At 43.5% G+C, this 17,795-nt stretch overlaps 1 protein-coding gene and 1 pseudogene across 3 annotated transcripts; both read left to right on the forward strand.

Moving 5' to 3' along the window:
- Positions 1-3,923: 3,923 nt before the first annotated feature.
- LOC139412624 (mediator of RNA polymerase II transcription subunit 20-like) lies at positions 3,924-6,365 on the forward strand (annotated as a pseudogene).
- A 2,766-nt stretch (positions 6,366-9,131) lies between these two features.
- Positions 9,132-17,428, forward strand: LOC139413499 (ubiquitin carboxyl-terminal hydrolase 49-like). Of its 3 annotated transcripts, none has more exons than XM_071160969.1 (7): positions 9,132-9,304; positions 10,567-10,670; positions 10,851-12,320; positions 12,692-12,902; positions 13,263-13,371; positions 13,653-13,858; positions 14,117-17,428. In XM_071160969.1, the coding sequence occupies exons 3-7, from the start codon at positions 10,920-10,922 to the stop codon at positions 14,218-14,220; spliced, it is 2,031 nt and encodes a 676-aa protein (XP_071017070.1). In that variant the 5' UTR covers positions 9,132-9,304; positions 10,567-10,670; positions 10,851-10,919; the 3' UTR covers positions 14,221-17,428. The 3 variants fall into 3 exon arrangements, with proteins under 3 accessions (XP_071017070.1, XP_071017068.1, XP_071017069.1); XM_071160967.1 differs by having other exon boundaries at positions 9,266-9,337; XM_071160968.1 differs by lacking the exon at positions 9,132-9,304 and having other exon boundaries at positions 10,395-10,670.
- Positions 17,429-17,795: the final 367 nt, after the last annotated feature.

A 17,795-nucleotide genomic window follows, 5' to 3' on the forward strand; every position in this document is an offset into this window, starting at 1 on the left:
AATAATTTGTTTCCTGCATTATTTCCACAGAGGACAAGTGGTGGCAAGCCCTGCAGTTCTACTACCTTCAATACTGTACCATACATTCACATTAATTACCATTTTAATCAGCGATAGTCAAGCTGCCACGCCAGGTTAAACACTAAGTCCCTAACCAGAACGGCAAGCCGAGCAATTACGTTAGGGCATCGTAGAGCATACAAAATTGCACACATAACTCAGGTAAAAGTGTGTCTCTTACCCGGAATGCACTACAGGGATTCAGCACTTTGTGAATATGCTGCCAATGATGATAGCCTCTCTGAGAGTGCATGTTGGAAATTCACAGCTCGGGATCAGGATGCCTGAGTGAGAAAGCGAGCCAATGTGTGAACACACATCCAGTGACACATGAAACATGCTGTTTAGAGTTAGTCGTTAGTTGAACATGTTAAATAGATCATAGATAATCATTGTTATTTACCTTGAGATAAACACTCAACCTAAGGTAAAAATGTTTTAGTTTATTGGTTAGCATCATAGCTTTTCTGACCACTCAAATCCTTGCTTTCTTTACTAAGGAACCAAAATAAATCTGGTCGAGTTTATGATCTGATTAAACAATACTGCCACCTAGTGGCAGTGACTGTAAAATGCACACAGAACTAAATCCAGTATACAGATAGAGAAGTCCACAAATGTTGAATGCCTGACAGCAAAATGTGTATTATCTTAATTACTTTCATTCCACATTATTACATCCTGGAAACCTTACATCTGATTATCAACCACGTTTTCAGATGATCTACCTGACTATATCTCTCCCCTTTGATACAGGTTCTTGATTTGTCTCACCTTTGAACCATGCCCCTGGCTTGAAAAAAGCCTTCTTCAGGGCCATGTGCAAGTTTTTTAAATTTTATACTCTGTAATGTCCTCTCGTATCCTTGGCAGTAGCACCATGTTGTAGAACCGTTGGGCCATTCGCTCCTTCAAATTGGCTGCTTTGCGTGATGATGTATTGTTGTCTTTACCTTCTTGACATTGCAGCTGTTGTCTGTGCCAAATAATGTTTGGACCATGTTTTGTGCTGCTACCATGTTGTGGTGCTACCATGTTGTTGTCATGTGTTGCTGCCTTGCTATGTTGTAGTCTTAGGTCTCTCTTGATGTAGTGTTGTGTTGTCTCTCTTGTTGTGATGTGTATTTTGTCCTATATTTATATATACAGTGCCTTGCGAAAGTATTCGGCCCTCTTGAACTTTGCGACCTTTTGCCACATTTCAGGCTTCAAACATAAAGATATAAAACTGTATTTTTTTGTGAAGAATCGACAACAAGTGGGACACAATCATGAAGTGGAACGACATTTATTGGATATTTCAAACTTTTTTAACAAATCAAAAACTGAAAGATTGGGCGTGCAAAATTATTCAGCCCCTTTACTTTCAGTGCAGCAAACTCTCTCCAGAAGTTCAGTGAGGATCTCTGAATGATCCAATGTTGACCTAAATGACTAATGATGATAAATACAATCCACCTGTGTGTAATCAAGTCTACGTATAAATGCACCTGCACTGTGATAGTCTCAGAGGTCCGTTAAAAGCGCAGAGAGCATCATGAAGAACAAGGAACACACCAGGCAGGTCCGAGATACTGTTGTGAAGAAGTTTAAAGCCGGATTTGGATACAAAAAGATTTCCCAAGCTTTAAACATCCCAAGGAGCACTGTGCAAGCGATAATATTGACATGGAAGGAGTATCAGACCACTGCAAATCTACCAAGATCTGGCCGTCCCTCTAAACTTTCAGCTCATACAAGGAGAAGACTGATCAGAGATGCAGCCAAGAGGCCCATGATCACTCTGGATGAACTGCAGAGATCTACAGCTGAGGTGGGAGACTCTGTCCATAGGACAACAATCAGTCGTATATTGCACAAATCTGGCCTTTATGGAAGAGTGGCAAGAAGAAAGACATTTCTTAAAGATATCCATAAAAAGTGTTGTTTAAAGTTTGCCACAAGCCACCTGGGAGACACACCAAACATGTGGAAGAAGGTGCTCTGGTCAGATGAAACCAAAATTGAACTTTTTGGCAACAATGCAAGACGTTATGTTTGGCGTAAAAGCAACACAGCTCATCACCTTGAACACACCATCCCCACTGTCAAACATGGTGGTGGCAGCATCATGGTTTGGGCCTGCTTTTCTTCAGCAGGGACAGGGAAGATGGTTAAAATTGATGGGAAGATGGATGGAGCCAAATACAGGACCATTCTGGAAGAAATCCTGATGGAGTCTGCAAAAGACCTGAGACTGGGACGGAGATTTGTCTTCCAACAAGACAATGATCCAAAACATAAAGCAAAATCTACAATGGAATGGTTCAAAAATAAACATATCCAGGTGTTAGAATGGCCAAGTCAAAGTCCAGACCTGAATCCAATCGAGAATCTGTGGAAAGAACTGAAAACTGCTGTTCACAAATGCTCTCCATCCAACATCACTGAGCTCGAGCTGTTTTGCAAGGAGGAATGGGAAAAAATGTCAGTCTCTCGATGTGCAAAACTGATAGAGACATACCCCAAGCGACTTACAGCTGTAATCGCAGCAAAAGGTGGCGCTACAAAGTATTAACTTAAGGGGGCTGAATAATTTTGCACGCCCAATTTTTCAGTTTTTGATTTGTTAAAAAAGTTTGAAATATCCAATAAATGTCATTCCACTTCATGATTGTGTCCCACTTGTTGTTGATTCTTCACAAAAAATACAGTTTTATATCTTTATGTTTGAAGCCTGAAATGTGTCAAAAGGTCGCAAAGTTCAAGGGGGCCGAATACTTTCGCAAGGCACTGTATATAAAATATAGTTTTTTTAAATCCCAGCCCTCGTCCCCGCAGGAGGCCTTTTGCCTTTTGGTAGACCATCATTGTAAATAAGAATTTGTTCTTAACAAATCAGATGGATCAACACCCTCCCTTTCTTTCTGTAGTCTCTCCAACACCTTTAGATCAACTACTGGAGGCAGGAGTAGCCATGGTTGATTTACAGGAATAGCTACTGTTGGACTAAACTCCCATCTCCCAGTCCCATCTCCTTCGCCTGGGTATTACCCACCCAAAGCTTGTGTTCTGTCTTCGCTCATGTTCCCAGCATGCCTGTAAAATCCCTTTCACAGGATGAGACACCCCACGTTCCTGTAGGTTGACCCAATAATTAATTGCCAGCTGCTGTCTCCTAATCTGCAATGGCATATCCCCCATCTCCACCTGTATTGCATCCAATTGGGGTGTCCGAAACGCCCCACTACATATTCAGAGTCCTTTCCAATGAGGTCCGGCCTGCCGAACCATACACTATACTGCCATAGTCTATTACAGATCAGATCAATGCAACATACATGGTCCTCACTGAGGAACGACCCCCGCTCCTTCCCTGTCAGACAGCGCATCACATTTATCCCCTTCTTACACTTTCCCACCACTCTCTCAATGTGTTCTGCCCAGGTTAGTCTAGTGCCAAAATATACCCCAAGGAACCTGAAGGCCCCGACTCTCTTCAAGTTTCTCACATAGAAACTCAAGCATACCTCATCTCCCACCTTCTTCCTGGTAACGAACACTGAGTTCTCTACAGAACCTAAATCACCACATTAATACCCACTGCTCTACCTCATCAATTGCTTCCTGTACCTTCCTGACTATTATGGAACATCTCTTCCCCTCTCCATAAGGCCCCATCATCTGCAAATAACGACCTCCAAATATCCGTCTGTACCTGAGAATAAACATCATTGATCATGATTGAGAACAACAGAGGACTAATCATGCTCCCCTGTTGGTGTACCGTTATCCACCAGGTAGCTGCCTGAAATGATGGGGAAGTCTCTATCCAGTTGAACGTTCTTCCTTCTACCCCCATAATATCAAGCTTGATTAAATCAATGGGGGTGACTTGGTGAGATCTATTGTTAGTTTTGGTTGCTTTCTTATAAAACTCATGAAATATCAGTTGTTAGCTAGCTACAACTTCTCACACCTGGTCTCTTACATGGTCCAAGATCCCATGTGGATCAACCAGTGATTTATAAATGCAGGATTGCTGATGCTACTGTATATACTGGCCATTGAGAACACAGTTTCTAAACATACTGTACAGTCTTTGATGAGATCCTTTGAATCCACCAGTTGGCCATGTTGGCAGTCCTCCATAGGAAGTCATTGAATTCTACAGTATTTAAATTAAATGCTTCCAGGAAAAAATTACATGTATTTAAGTATATTTTTTTTGTTATAGTGGGGACAGTAATATTAGCAATCTCTAAAAAATTATACTTAAAAAAAAAATTATATATGTTTATGTTTAGCTCACATAATATAATGTAAAAGTAAGTATGCATGCATAAATGTGTCTGTAATAGAATAAACGTGGTAAAAACAAATGTAACCTTAATAAATGCATTTCTATAGCTTCCTAAAATACTTTACAACGGTGGGGGAGTGCCAAAATGAAGGCACTGTGGCTTCAACAGAAAGCCCCCAATTAGTCATCTAGTGTATATCTAAATCTTCGGGATCAACATGCAACAATGCACAATTAAATTACTTGTCACCTGGTTGATTTCTTCCAAGCATGCTCTCAACTTTCATCACCATTCAGATCTGACATTGTTCAATATCAGATTTTTAATGCTGAACAATATCTTAATGTTATTAAAATTTTTACTCTGTGTGCTGTATCCAATGCTTAGTGTGTGTCAGATGCCTTTATCTGAGGGAAAGAGTGTGCAACAGACAATATCAATTCTGCACAAGAAGTTGGAGCAGTTAGGCGCTGTGAAGCAGGAAGATTTACTGTGGACTGTGAGACTTACCATGCCACAGGAAATGCCAGGGGTAACTAAAGTTGCACTGCAAATCTATGACATAAACTAAATTATCTGTCATGTAATTCATCAGACTACATCCTTCAACTACCCACAACAGCCACCTAATCTTTATTTTCTCCCTCTTTGTCTCTGTTTGTCACAGGCCAGCCCACCAAATTCCTGTATAGGATGCATAACTCAGAAACAACCCTGAGCTGCTTAGCCCTGTTTGAAGGGGGTCCCTGCCTGACATGCTCATGGCTAAGTTGAAGAGCCACTTCCAGAACGCCAAGAGGCACAAGGTAGAGAGCCGTGGCTATCACCACCGCTATTATGATTTCCTGATAAAAGTTGGTGCGGTAATCAAATCAAATTTTAATCAGTGTCCAGGGGCATTTCAGTAGAGGTGAGTGATCTGTACAGTGAATGAATACAAAGGAGGGTAAAGGGGATGTTCAATCTGTCTCACTTTTTCTAAACTGACGTCCATTATCGAATCTCTGTGTGTTTGTTTTGGTAGTGTACTGTCACGACTTCCGCCGAAGTTGGCTCCCCTGCCTGTTCGGGAGGTGCTCGTCGGTCGTCGTCACCGGCCTACTAGAAGTTGGCTCCCCTGCCTGTTCGGGAGGTGCTCGTCGGTCGTCGTCACCGGCCTACTAGAAGTTGGCTCCCCTGCCTGTTCGGGAGGTGCTCGTCGGTCGTCGTCACCGGCCTACTAGAAGTTGGCTCCCCTGCCTGTTCGGGAGGTGCTCGTCGGTCGTCGTCACCGGCCTACTAGAAGTTGGCTCCCCTGCCTGTTCGGGAGGTGCTCGGTGGTCGTCGTCACCGGCCTACTAGAAGTTGGCTCCCCTGCCTGTTCGGGAGGTGCTCGGTGGTCGTCGTCACCGGCCTACTAGAAGTTGGCTCCCCTGCCTGTTCGGGAGGTGCTCGGTGGTCGTCGTCACCGGCCTACTAGAAGTTGGCTCCCCTGCCTGTTCGGGAGGTGCTCGGCGGTCGTCGTCACCGGCCTACTAGCCGCAACGATCCCTTTTTCGTTGTCTGTTTGTTTTGTCTTATTAGTTTCACCTGTGTCTTGTTGTATGTGCTTAATGAGCTTCCTTATTTGAAGTATGTGTACCCGTTACGTGTGTGCGTTAGGTAGAGGTGTTTACATTTCTGGACTTGGCACGCTGTGTTTTGGGTAGTCACATTTACTGTCTGCGCCCTGTATTTTGGGCTTGTTTATTTTTGTGCCATATTAAAGAGCATCTTTTCCCAGTGGAACTCTCTGCGCCTGATTCCTTCCTCACCCACCTAGTCCCGCGTGATATGTACTGCAACTGTATGGTCCCTGGGGACTGCTGGAACCTGATGAAAGAGTTAATGCAAAGCTTCCTGGGCCCCAGCATCGTGGAGCTGCCTTCTGTGTGCCACCATGCTTGAGGGACCCAATACCTGAAGATGTTCAGCAAAGTGTGCAAACAGCAGGTGCTCCCAGGGACCACACTCTGTCACATGCTTCATAGACATCAGGTGTAGAGTAACTATGAAATACTTACTTAAGGGTCCTTTTCCAACAATGCAGAGCTAAAGATAAGATTAAAATAAAAAATATAACATAAATAGTGACACAGTGAATAACAAATAAAAATAACGGATAAAAATAACATGGCTATACCCTGAGTGTACAAAACATTATTTCTACCTCAATTACCTTGTACCCCTGCACATCGACTCGGTACTGGTACTCCCTATATATAAGGAGTACCAGTACTGAGTCCATGTGGAGGGGTACAGAGTAATTGAGGTAGCTATGTACAGTACCGTACATATCGGTAGGGGTAAAGTACTAGCAGCAGCATATCTCACTGGTCATCCCCAAAGCCAACACCTCCTTTGGCCGCCTTTCCGCTGGAGATTTATATTTACCTCACTAACTTTAAACATCAGCTAACTGAGCAGCTAACCGATTGCTGCAGCTGTACATAGCCCATCTGTAAATAGCACACCCAATCTACCTACTTCATCCCCATATTGTTTTTATTTACTTTTCTGCTCTTTTGTACACCAGTATCACTACTTGCACATCATCATCTGCTCATCTATCACTCCAGTGGTAATCTGCTAAATTGTAATTACTTCGCTAATATGGCCTATTTATTGCCTTACCTCCTCATGCCATTTACACACACTGTTCTATTGTGTTATTGACTGTACGCTTGTTAATTCCATGTGCAACTCTGTGTTGTTGTTTGTGTCGCACTGCTTTGCTTTATCTTGGACAGGTCGCAGTTGTAAATGAGAACTTGTTCTCAACTAGCTTACCTGGTTAAATAAAGGTGAAATAAAAATAAATAAAAAATATGTGGTGAGTATGAAAGTGTGTGAGTGTGGTGTCAGTATGTACATGTTATGTGTGGGGTGGTAGGTAACCTAATGGTTAAGAGCGTTGGATCAGTAACCGAAAGGTCTCTGGTTTGAATCCCTGAGCCGACTAGGTACACAATCTGTCAAAGTGGCCTTGAGCAAGGCACTTCACCCTAATTGTTTCTGTCTACTAAAGTGTGGGTAGAGTCTAGTGTGTGCATAGTCAGAGTTAGAGCAAAAAAGGGCCAGTCCAGGTAGCCATTTGATTTGCTATTTAGCAGTCTTGTTTAGAAGTCTTATGGCTTGGGGTAGAAGCTCTTCAGGGCCCTGTTGGTCTCAGACTTAGTGCATTGGTACCACTTTCCCTGCGGTAGAAGAGAGAACAGTCTGTGGCTGGAGTCTTTGACAATTTTTTGGGCCTTCCTCTGACACCGCCTGGTATAGAGGTCCATGGTGGCAGGGAGCTTGACCCAAGTGATGTATGGGACTGTAAGCACTACCCTCTGTAGCTCTTTGCGGTTGAATGCCAAGCAGTTGTCATGCCAAGCGGTGATGCAGCCATTCACCACCTGGGGGCGGCCTGTCAGGAAATCCAGGATCCAGTTGCGAGGGAGGTGTTCAGTCTCAGGGGCCTTAGCTTAGTGACTTTAAAAAACTTTTGCAAAGAGTAAATACAAAACTTAGTCCACTCTGTTCATAACATATTCTAGTTTTGGGAACAGAAAACTGTATTGAGATCAAATGTTTAATCGATGAGAAAATGTGCAGAATGTCGACCAAAATGAATCTCGTTCATCTTCTCCCACTGCCGGCAGTGGGCTCCCTCTTACTAACATAATTGGTAGTGAGTGGAAACGCCAACCCGGTGCTTCACATTTATACATACAGTGAAATATCAGTTAGTGATGCGCTTTGAGGGCACTATGGTGTTGAACGCTGAGCTGTAGTCAATGAACAGCATTCTCACCCAAGTGTTCCATTTGTCCAAGTGGGGAAGGGCAGTGTGGAGTGCAATAGATTGCATCATCTGTGGATTTGTTGGAGTGGGTCGGGGTGATGGTGTTGATGTGAGCCATGACCAGCTTTTCAAAGCATTAATGGCTAAAGCTGTTTGTGCTACAAGCGGTAGTCATGTACAGGAAATTCTTTATGGCAGCAGGAAATGTATGTACTGAGCATTAGTACAGCAACTCAAACTGTTCAAAGGCTTTCACAACCACTGCAAGGAATATCTCATGCTAAAAATTAGATTAGATCAAAACCGTATTGAAGTCTGACCTCTTGACAGAATAATTCTGTCCCAAATGTCTTGTGGATTGTCTTTATGAGTAATCGATTTGAAGAACCTTCTAACGTTGTATCTGGAGTGTATTCATTAGATACTAACGTTGTATCTGGGGTGTATTCATTAGACGAATTCCGTTGCAAAACATTTGGTATGTTGTAAAACGTTTTGCAACGGAAACCGTTTACTCTAGGAACCCAAAGGGAACAAACAGAACGAAACTGGGAGGGCCCTACATGGATTTGACTAATACAAACTATCGTTTTCGTTTGGAGTGAACGGTTTCTGTTGCGAAACTTTTGCAACAGAATCGGCGTAATGAATGCACCCCTGGGCTTTATGGTTCTACTTATAGTTGGTAATTTTCATAAAAAATGTCTGACAAAACACTAAATAAACATTTTTGTAAATGTCAAATTGATTATGTTCCTCATTAACCATATACATATTTTGTGTATATTGTCGCTGGTCTTTTTCACCAACTACAGTCAGTCATGAATGGTTTATTGGTGACTATTTAAGCTGTTATGAATGGGAAAAGCATGCCATACTAATGAATTGAAATAAATCAATGATTGTGCTAATAATAATTAATCAGTCTCCAGGTGAAAAGCCATATATATGCCTTGTAAAAACGGCATTGGGTTTACCAACTGAGCTCAAATAATGTGGACTGCGGTGGGTTTACTGCTCACATCTTTTCACGACCAATTTAATGAATGCCACCTCTTGTACCAATGAAAGCTCAAGCTCAACGGAAGAGTGATCAGCTCAATCCAATCAGAATGAGTTGATTCCAGGACTGATATGGTTCGGTTGTCTCGAGGTTTGTGACAGCTTTCGCGTATAGACGATGGCGGTAAATAGAAGCATTTTTTTTTACTAATACATCAAACCGTTCTTCTTTTTTTTTTAGATCAAGTAGCTAGCTACTGACATTGTCAACCTCAGAATTGTAGGGGTTCATAACGTTAGCTAGCTATATTGTATGTTTTCTCAGAATGTGTGACTTTATTCTAGGTTGACCTCCCGGTGTTTTGTTTGAAGATGTACTCAAAAGTTGATATCAGACACAGTTATCTTTGTTTACATTGCGGCTCGGTGGATGCTAGCTATTTAACAGGCAAAACGTCAGTGATTTTTTTCTTTTCTTTTTTCCGTCGTTGTCAATCACATCAACCCGAATTTTCGCAAGAAAGTGGGTTTCAGACCAGTCTTTGTTCTGATAGCAAGCCGAGCTAGTAATGCTAGCTAGCCACCAAGCTATTGATTGTGTTTTTGTCTTAAATTGAAGAAAGTACACTCCAGTATAGGGACACAATTATGAGGCGAATGACATTTTCTTTGTCATCAAATAATGTGCCTATTGTATCATTAGCCGAATGATTATCAAGAAATACAGTGCATAATGGGTAACTTGGCTAGCTAACGTTACCAACAAGTAGCTAACTAGCTATCTGTATTGCCAATAGTATTGGCGAGCAAGCTGGCTTTATAACCAAACAGGCAACAATGAGTTCGAGCTTGCTACTTCATTAAATGAACAAGAACACACTCTAACCCGCTTCGGGTGGATTGAGTAACTAACGGTGGCTACATTTTCATTGTGTTACAAGCCGAGTGGCCACGTTATGGCAAAACTGGTGCCATTTGGCAAGCCATGTACCAGGCGCTAGCTAGCATATAGCACAGTTTGATATCGAGTCCATTGATTGGTCGCCAACCCAACGCATGTTGGCCAGTGAAGCAAACTTTAGAAAAATTGTTAAATACAGTTGGATCCCTTTTTTTGTAATCATGGATAAATCGATTAGTTATTTGTCAGACTTGCTAACTAGTCAACGTGTTACCGGCTAAACTCAATTGCGTAACATAATTCTTTGTTTATAAGCAGTGTTACATTCTCCTATGAAACTGAACAGCAGAATTTAACACTGACTGTAAAATGCCACAGCTAGCAAGTTTATATGCTTTAATTGGTTAGAAACATTTGTTTTGCTACAAAATGTGCCTCTTTACCTGTAAATGTAAAGAGCTAGCTATATAAGCACCATTTCTTTTCCTGCTTTGTATACTCTGTTTATTCAGGATTCGGAATCAGACATGAGTGAAGCTGACTGAATGCATCTGGGAAGGGCCCTTTTCATATGTCGAAGGAACACTGACTTACATCAGCACACAGTGTTTTTACAGTAAGTAAAACAAGCCTACATGGTGAACAAGTTCATGTTCTTGGGCCTTAAAATCCTTTCTGCATGCTACACCATTTTAATTTCATATAGAGAACACATTTTTGCATTTGGCATATCTAAAATGAAGTGGTTGAATTATGTGATGTGATGTACTGAAGTGTATCTGTTTCCCTCCTGTAGGATGAATTGCTGCTTGGCACAGGGGCTTGTGTCCTGACGCTGTGGGCAGGCACATGTGCATCTGGAGAGATGGACCGCTGTAAACATGTGGGACGCCTTCGCCTGGGTCACGACCACTCCATCCTCAATCCACAGAAATGGCGCTGCGTGGACTGCTGCACCACCGAGTCTGTGTGGGCTTGCCTCAAGTGCTCCCACGTGGCCTGTGGCCGCTTCATGGAAGAGCACTCCCTCAAACACTTCCAGGAGTCACGTCACCCCCTGGCCATGGAAGTGCGGGAGCTGGACATCTTCTGCTTTGCCTGTGGGGACTATGTGCTCAATGACAACGCTGAGGGAGACCTCAAGCTCCTGCGTGGGGCACTGTCCACTGTGCGCAGCTCTGGCAGGCGCTCCCTGCGCTCCTCTGCAGGGGGGGACTGCACTCCCTGGGTGGGCGAGGGCGGGCCTCAACCAGCCATGCAAACAGCCCTGTGGCACCGCAGGAAGGTGCTGCTGGGGAAGATGCTGCGCCACTGGAGGAGCCGGCAGCAGGAGGAACAGAACCAGCGGGAGGAGAAACTTGAGCAGGAGAAGGAGGAGGTCCGGCGCCAGAAAAACGAGGTGAAGAGGAGACTCATGGGAGAGTTTGACAATTTGCAGCCGAGGAAGAGTGCCAGGCTGCTCACCCAGGCTCCTCGCTCAACCATCACACTTATCCCCCTGAAGTTCCGCGACCCTCCGGAGCGTCTGCCTCCACCCAAGAAGCCCTCCCTTCTATCCCTGAAACCCTCTAGCAATGGCAGGACTCGTAAACTCAGAGTGCGGAGGTACTACTCCCATAAGGCAACCCATCGGAGACTGGCCCCGGGGGTCACAGGGCTACGCAACCTTGGGAACACGTGCTACATGAACTCTATCTTACAGGTGCTGAGCCACCTGCAGAAATTCAGGGAGTGCTTCCTCACATTGGACATGTGTGAGACTGAGGATCTGCTGGCCAAGACCAACCAGGGTGTGGCAGGGGCTGTGGTTGGTGGTGGTAGTGTAGCCACACCAGGCTGCCCTCTGGGACGTGGCATGGAAAAGACAGGCATAGGGGGTCTGCCCACGGGCAGCAAGCAGAGCTCGCCCCCCTGCCTAAATGCAGCAGAACTGGTACAGCCCAAAGAGCCGCGCTCCTCCACCCGCCAGCAGATGTCACTGTGCCATGAGCTGCACACTCTGTTCAGGGTCATGTGGTCAGGCCGCTGGTCGCTGGTGTCGCCCTTTGCCATGCTGCACTCTGTGTGGAACCTGATCCCAGCGTTCCGTGGCTATGACCAGCAGGACGCACAGGAGTTTCTGTGTGAGTTGCTGGACAAGGTGCAGCAGGAGCTGGAATCAGAGGGCAGCAAGCGCAGGATCGTCATCCCCATCACCCAGAGGAAGCTCTCCAAGCAAGTGCTCAAGGTCCTCAACACCATCTTTCACGGGCAGCTACTCAGCCAGGTAAAGGTCTCTACTCATTGACATGGCAATTGTACATAACACATTAATTTAGGTTTGACCTTCGGCACCCTATCATGGCTAAAGGTAAATCACAAGGATGTTTAAGCTCTTTCTACTCTATAGCATTCCCACTTTAGACCAGGTTTTCTCCACTCTTATACTAGTTGTTTGCTGGATTTCACTCCAGGTGAGCATTCTTTTTTAAAGAGATACCTATTGCTTGTTACACAGCCTTTTTTTTATATACGTCTCAAGTCAAGCAGGACAATAGTTGCTCTCCAGCACCAGGACTAAGGCATGTCGGCTCTGTCAGATTTGAACTAATAAGCCCTTGGTAAAATGTTTGCTTGGTTATCCCTGCATCTGTCCAGGTGACGTGTCTGTCCTGTAAGCACAAGTCGAACACGGTGGAGCCGTTCTGGGACCTGTCCCTGGAGTTCCCAGAGCGCTACCACAGCACGGAGAAGGGCTCGGCTGCGTCTCTGGCCTACCAGCGCAGCTGCTCCCTCACTGAGATGCTGGCCAAGTTCACTGAGACAGAGGCCCTGGAGGGCAGCATCTATGCCTGCAACCACTGCAACAGTTAGTACTGGGACAGAAACAAATCTGTCTGTTTGTGGAATAGACAAATCTTCCTGTACTGTGTTTTTCTATAGTTCTTATTTGGCTATTTGACCAGAGTCATGAAATCGAATAATTGTTTTTGTCACACGCTCTCATAAACAACAGGTGTAGACTAATCATGGTTAAGGAATTAGGCCTATTGTGTGTTTCTTTCATTTTGGGCCAGATTTTATTTGACAAACTAGTCAATTGGTGGATAATTAAAGTGAAACTTAGTTTGTGTTTTCGGGTAATCACAATATAGTTCTGCATTTTCTGGGTGATCCCACCCTATACCTCCGTCACACGTCTGTGATATGTATGTTTTATAATTGTCAGGGAAAAGACGAAAGACGTCCCACAAGCCCCTGGTTCTGTCAGAGGCATGTAAGCAGCTGCTTATCTACCGCCTACCTCAGGTTCTACGGCTGCACCTCAAACGCTTCAGGTTAGCCCCTGAACTTTAGTCCGTTTTGGTCATTCAGAGCATTTATTACATCTGCAGGAAGCCTTTCTTTTCACACACCCAGTTGGTCTACTGAATTTGAAGACTTTGTCTGCTTACACAGTCAAGATTTACACCCACACTTTCTGTTAGTTTCTTAAATGTATGTTGCATGTTAAAGTACAATGTAATCTTGTGGTTTAGTTGGTATGATAGATTTTGTTCTGCAAAGGGATGTCTTGTAACAGTGACAACCGTAAGATAACCAATCCATGTTGTGACAGATGGTCAGGCCGGAACCACCGGGAGAAGATCGGCGTCCATGTGGCTTTTGACCAGGTTTTGAACATAGAGCCCTACTGCTGCACAGACTCTGGCCAGTCGGTCAACAGAGAGGGCTACACCTACGACCTGTCTGCTGTAGTCATGCACCATGGAAAAGGCTTTGGCTCAGGGCATTACACCGCATACTGCTACAACACAGAGGGAGGTGAGTGGGACCAAGATACCAGAAACTGGCATCAAAGCTAACAACTCTGGCATAGAATAGCCTAACTGGTACATTTTAGGTTGATTTTTGTCATGTGGACATTTCAGATTTTGAAAACATTGGGTTTTGTATAGTACAGTTGGTTCTCATAAACAATTGGCTCTGAATATAACCTGATACTGTGAGATTACATTAGTTTCTGTTGACTGTAGGTGGCACAGTTTGCCAAACTGTAACCAGCCCTGTGTGTGTTTCCAGGTTTCTGGGTCCACTGTAATGACTCCGAGATGAACGTGTGCAGCGTGGAGGAGGTGTGCAACACTCAGGCCTACATTCTGTTCTATACCCAGAGGTCTGCCTAGACCCATCTCCCTCCCACATTTACACCCTACACCAGGGTGTACTGTCTGCCTGGAGTCAACAACCAGGCCCATCTGCCAAGGCCTGGCCTGTGGGACCGAAACCCACATCTGAGTTTGTTTCCTAGAGGTCTGCTTGGTCATGTTACACTCCCATCTACTAGCTGTAAACCAGGATGTAGCCTAGTTGTGTGTCCAGGCTTGAAACAACTCAGCCCACATTAGTTGAGTCTGGTAGGTTAACAGCCATGTGAGAGCTACTGAACGTTGTAACACAGGGGAAGGCGATGTTGATCTTGGAATGTGGCAGTGTCAGCAATGTTTTTTGCTCTATCCAGCCTCAAGACCAGCTTTTGATGATAATGATGAATTGCATATATGGTTAGTTATATTTTTCACCTGATGTCAAAGTGCTTTACATTGTATAGGAGGTAACTTACCTCGTCCTCCAATGTTTATCTCCCCCCTGGGTTGATGAACAGCAGCCATTTGGAGTGGAATCGGAATCCTCCTGTGGCTCAACTAATGGAGTTTTTCATTGTGGCTCAGCAGCGGAGATGATTGCTTGCGTCAGGTGTTTCAGAGCCTGGGTGGATTACGAGCCTGCAGATACTATCAGACACTCCAGAACCAATGTTGCCTAGCCTACCTCTGTTCTGTATTCTCAACCACAATGAGATGTCAGCCAAAAGCATTTGTCTCTAACCCAGTTGTCATCTGTATCTCACTATGACCTCTTGTTAATACACATTCTGCTGTGGATATCTCAGGCTTAAAGGCCTTGGTCTGGGCCAACGGAATGAACAGGGATAGATGGTGTGTAGATATTCCTGTGTGTACTCGGTTTCCCTACGTTGAATGGCGGTATTGGGTTGTGTGGCAGGCATCCACTTTGAAGATGGATGGAAACTATTGAGCCAACTGGCGTCATGCTGCACCTTTATGGAGGAGGGGCTTAGCTTATTGATCCAATGATCAATTGGCTTCTGATCTTTTAATGACTTCTGTATCCTGTGGCAGCTCTCTTCTCCTACCTTAATTGTAGAGGCTAGTTTGGGCTCTGGTTGGAGTTCGATGTATTGTATCTCTCTCTATTCATGGATAGAAATAGATGGAAGAGTGAACAAAGGACTGAGAAATTGAAGAGTGTGTTGTTGTGATAGGAGGGGTACCCATTTCACGAGTGGATCACATGCAAGCAATATACGTGTGACATCATGACATGAAATCAAGATAAAATCAGGAATTCTTCAGCTTTGTAATACAATGTATTTTTTTCTTCTACTCTGCTGTTTCTATTTGGGGTCTTTTTAAGTTAAATTTTCACTGGGCAGTTACTTTAAGTTATACTGAACAAAAATAGAAACGCGACATGTAAAGTGTTGGTTCAATCTTTCATGATCTGAAATAAAAGATCCCAGAAATTTTCCATAAGTGCAAAATACATATTTCTCTCAAATGTGGTTCCCAAATTTGTTTACATCCCTGCTAGTGAGCATTTCAACTGTGCCAAGATAATTCATTCACCTGATGTGTGGCATATCAAGAAGCTGATTAAACAGCATGGTTATTACACAGGTGCACCTTGTGCTGGGGTCAATGAAAGACCGTTCTAAAATGTGCAGTTTTGTCACACAACACAATGCTACAGATGTCTCAAGTTTTGAGGGAGTGTGCAATTGGCATGCTGATTGCAGGAATGTCCACCAGAGCTGTTGCCAGAGACTTGAATGTTCATTTCTCTACTGTAAACTGCCTCTGTTATTTTAGAGGATTTGGCAGTACGTCCAACAGGCCTCACAACTGCAGACCAAGTGTAACCATGCCAGCCAAGGACCTCAACATCCAGCTTCTTCACCTGTGGGATCGTCTGGGACTAGCCAACCGCACAGCTGATGAAACCGAAGAATTTTTGCACAAACGTTCAGAAACCGTCTCAGGGAAGCTTATCTGCTGGCTCATCGTCCTCACCAGGGTCTTGACCTGACTGCAGTTCGGCATCGTTACTGACTTCAGTGGGCAAATGCTCACCTTCGATGGCCACTGGCACAATGGAGAAGTGCAGTCCTTTTTTAATTTTTTTTATAAGTATCTGTGACCAACGGCAGCATATCTGTATTCCCAGTGGTGAAATATATAGATTAGGGACTAATTTATTTTTCAATTGACTGATTTCCTTTATGAACTGTACTCAGTAAAATCTTTGAAATTGTTGCATGTTTCTTTTTATTTTTGTGTAATATTCTGTTAACTCCTATCCAAATAATGTTGACCCATTCTATACTTGTATTAAGAGTTTCTAAACTCAGAGGCTCAACATCACGAGACGTCCGGGAACGCTTGCGAAACAGACCAGACCAGGTCGTGGTTTTGAGAAGCCAAATGAGAGAAGTGAAAAATTATTCCATGTTTGCACAACCTAGATTCTATACAAATGTCTTAAGTAGTTGAACATGTTATTACTCCTACCTTCTGAAAGTGACAAACTGATGTTTTCATTTTTATCAAAAGACTTTATATCGAAGGAGTGCCTTTGATTTGACGGACTGCAAATACGCAGTTCAGCGCGAGATGACCGTTAGACCCGATTACATGTTTCTACGCATGAGCTATGCGAGCCGACATCGCCTACAAGTGTAATCGGGGATTTCTATTGGGAAAGCAGTTTTTTTTGCATATCTTCATACTGTACTGTCTTAGTTTGTATCTCAAACAGACCGTTTAAAAAATGTCCTCATAGAACATGTAATCTCCCTGAGGTGGATGAGCTGGCCAATCAGCGGTCCACTTAATGACTGGTATACGCCCACACCATTCTGTTGTTGGGTTCCGTCCACACCTTTCCAACAGAAAAGCTGCTTTTTAACACTTAATTCGATTTTTTTAGAAGGACATTTATTTTACTCATATTGTAAGTATAGGTCATATTTCATAGAAATGCTGCGCAGTTACTTTAATAGTTTGCCAGGTAATGAAGAAATATGGGACTGCTGGTCTTGATATGAATCAAATAAAAAATTAATTTGTGAACTGTTTCAACTTTTACAATCTAATGACGATGAATGTCTTACTTTGAGGTCAGGTATGGCCTTTCCATTGGCCTGTCATGATCTCTTGGGTTCAGTCCTGTATTGTAAAAGCACCTGTTATCAATGTAATAATCAAATGGGGTTTTGCCGGACAATACTGATTAAAAAAAAAAAAGAAATGACATACATTTTTAGTGTGTTATTTGCATGTATTTTGTCCATGTACTACCTGCTTCAACCTCTTACATTGGTGGACTGTCTTAATTTCTAAGCTGGGGGGGGGGGGGGGTATATAAGATACCATGGATCATTTAGCTATTTGATTTAGAATTTTAAGGACCCTTTTAGGTATCATTATTTGATAAAATATTGAATTTGGCCTTTACTACAGTAATAGCCCAGAGAAATGCATTGAATAACACATTCATAAATGGCAAAAAAGACAATCATAAGGAATAAGGTTTTAAATTGTCTGTCCTAGTTCTGTGCCAACAAAAATAAAGACTTAAATATGTCCCAAAAAAAACAAATATTTCCTGAGCTTTCTTA

The sequence above is a fragment of the Oncorhynchus clarkii genome, chromosome 7 (assembly GCF_045791955.1).
Source record: "Oncorhynchus clarkii lewisi isolate Uvic-CL-2024 chromosome 7, UVic_Ocla_1.0, whole genome shotgun sequence".
NCBI lineage: Eukaryota > Metazoa > Chordata > Actinopteri > Salmoniformes > Salmonidae > Oncorhynchus > Oncorhynchus clarkii.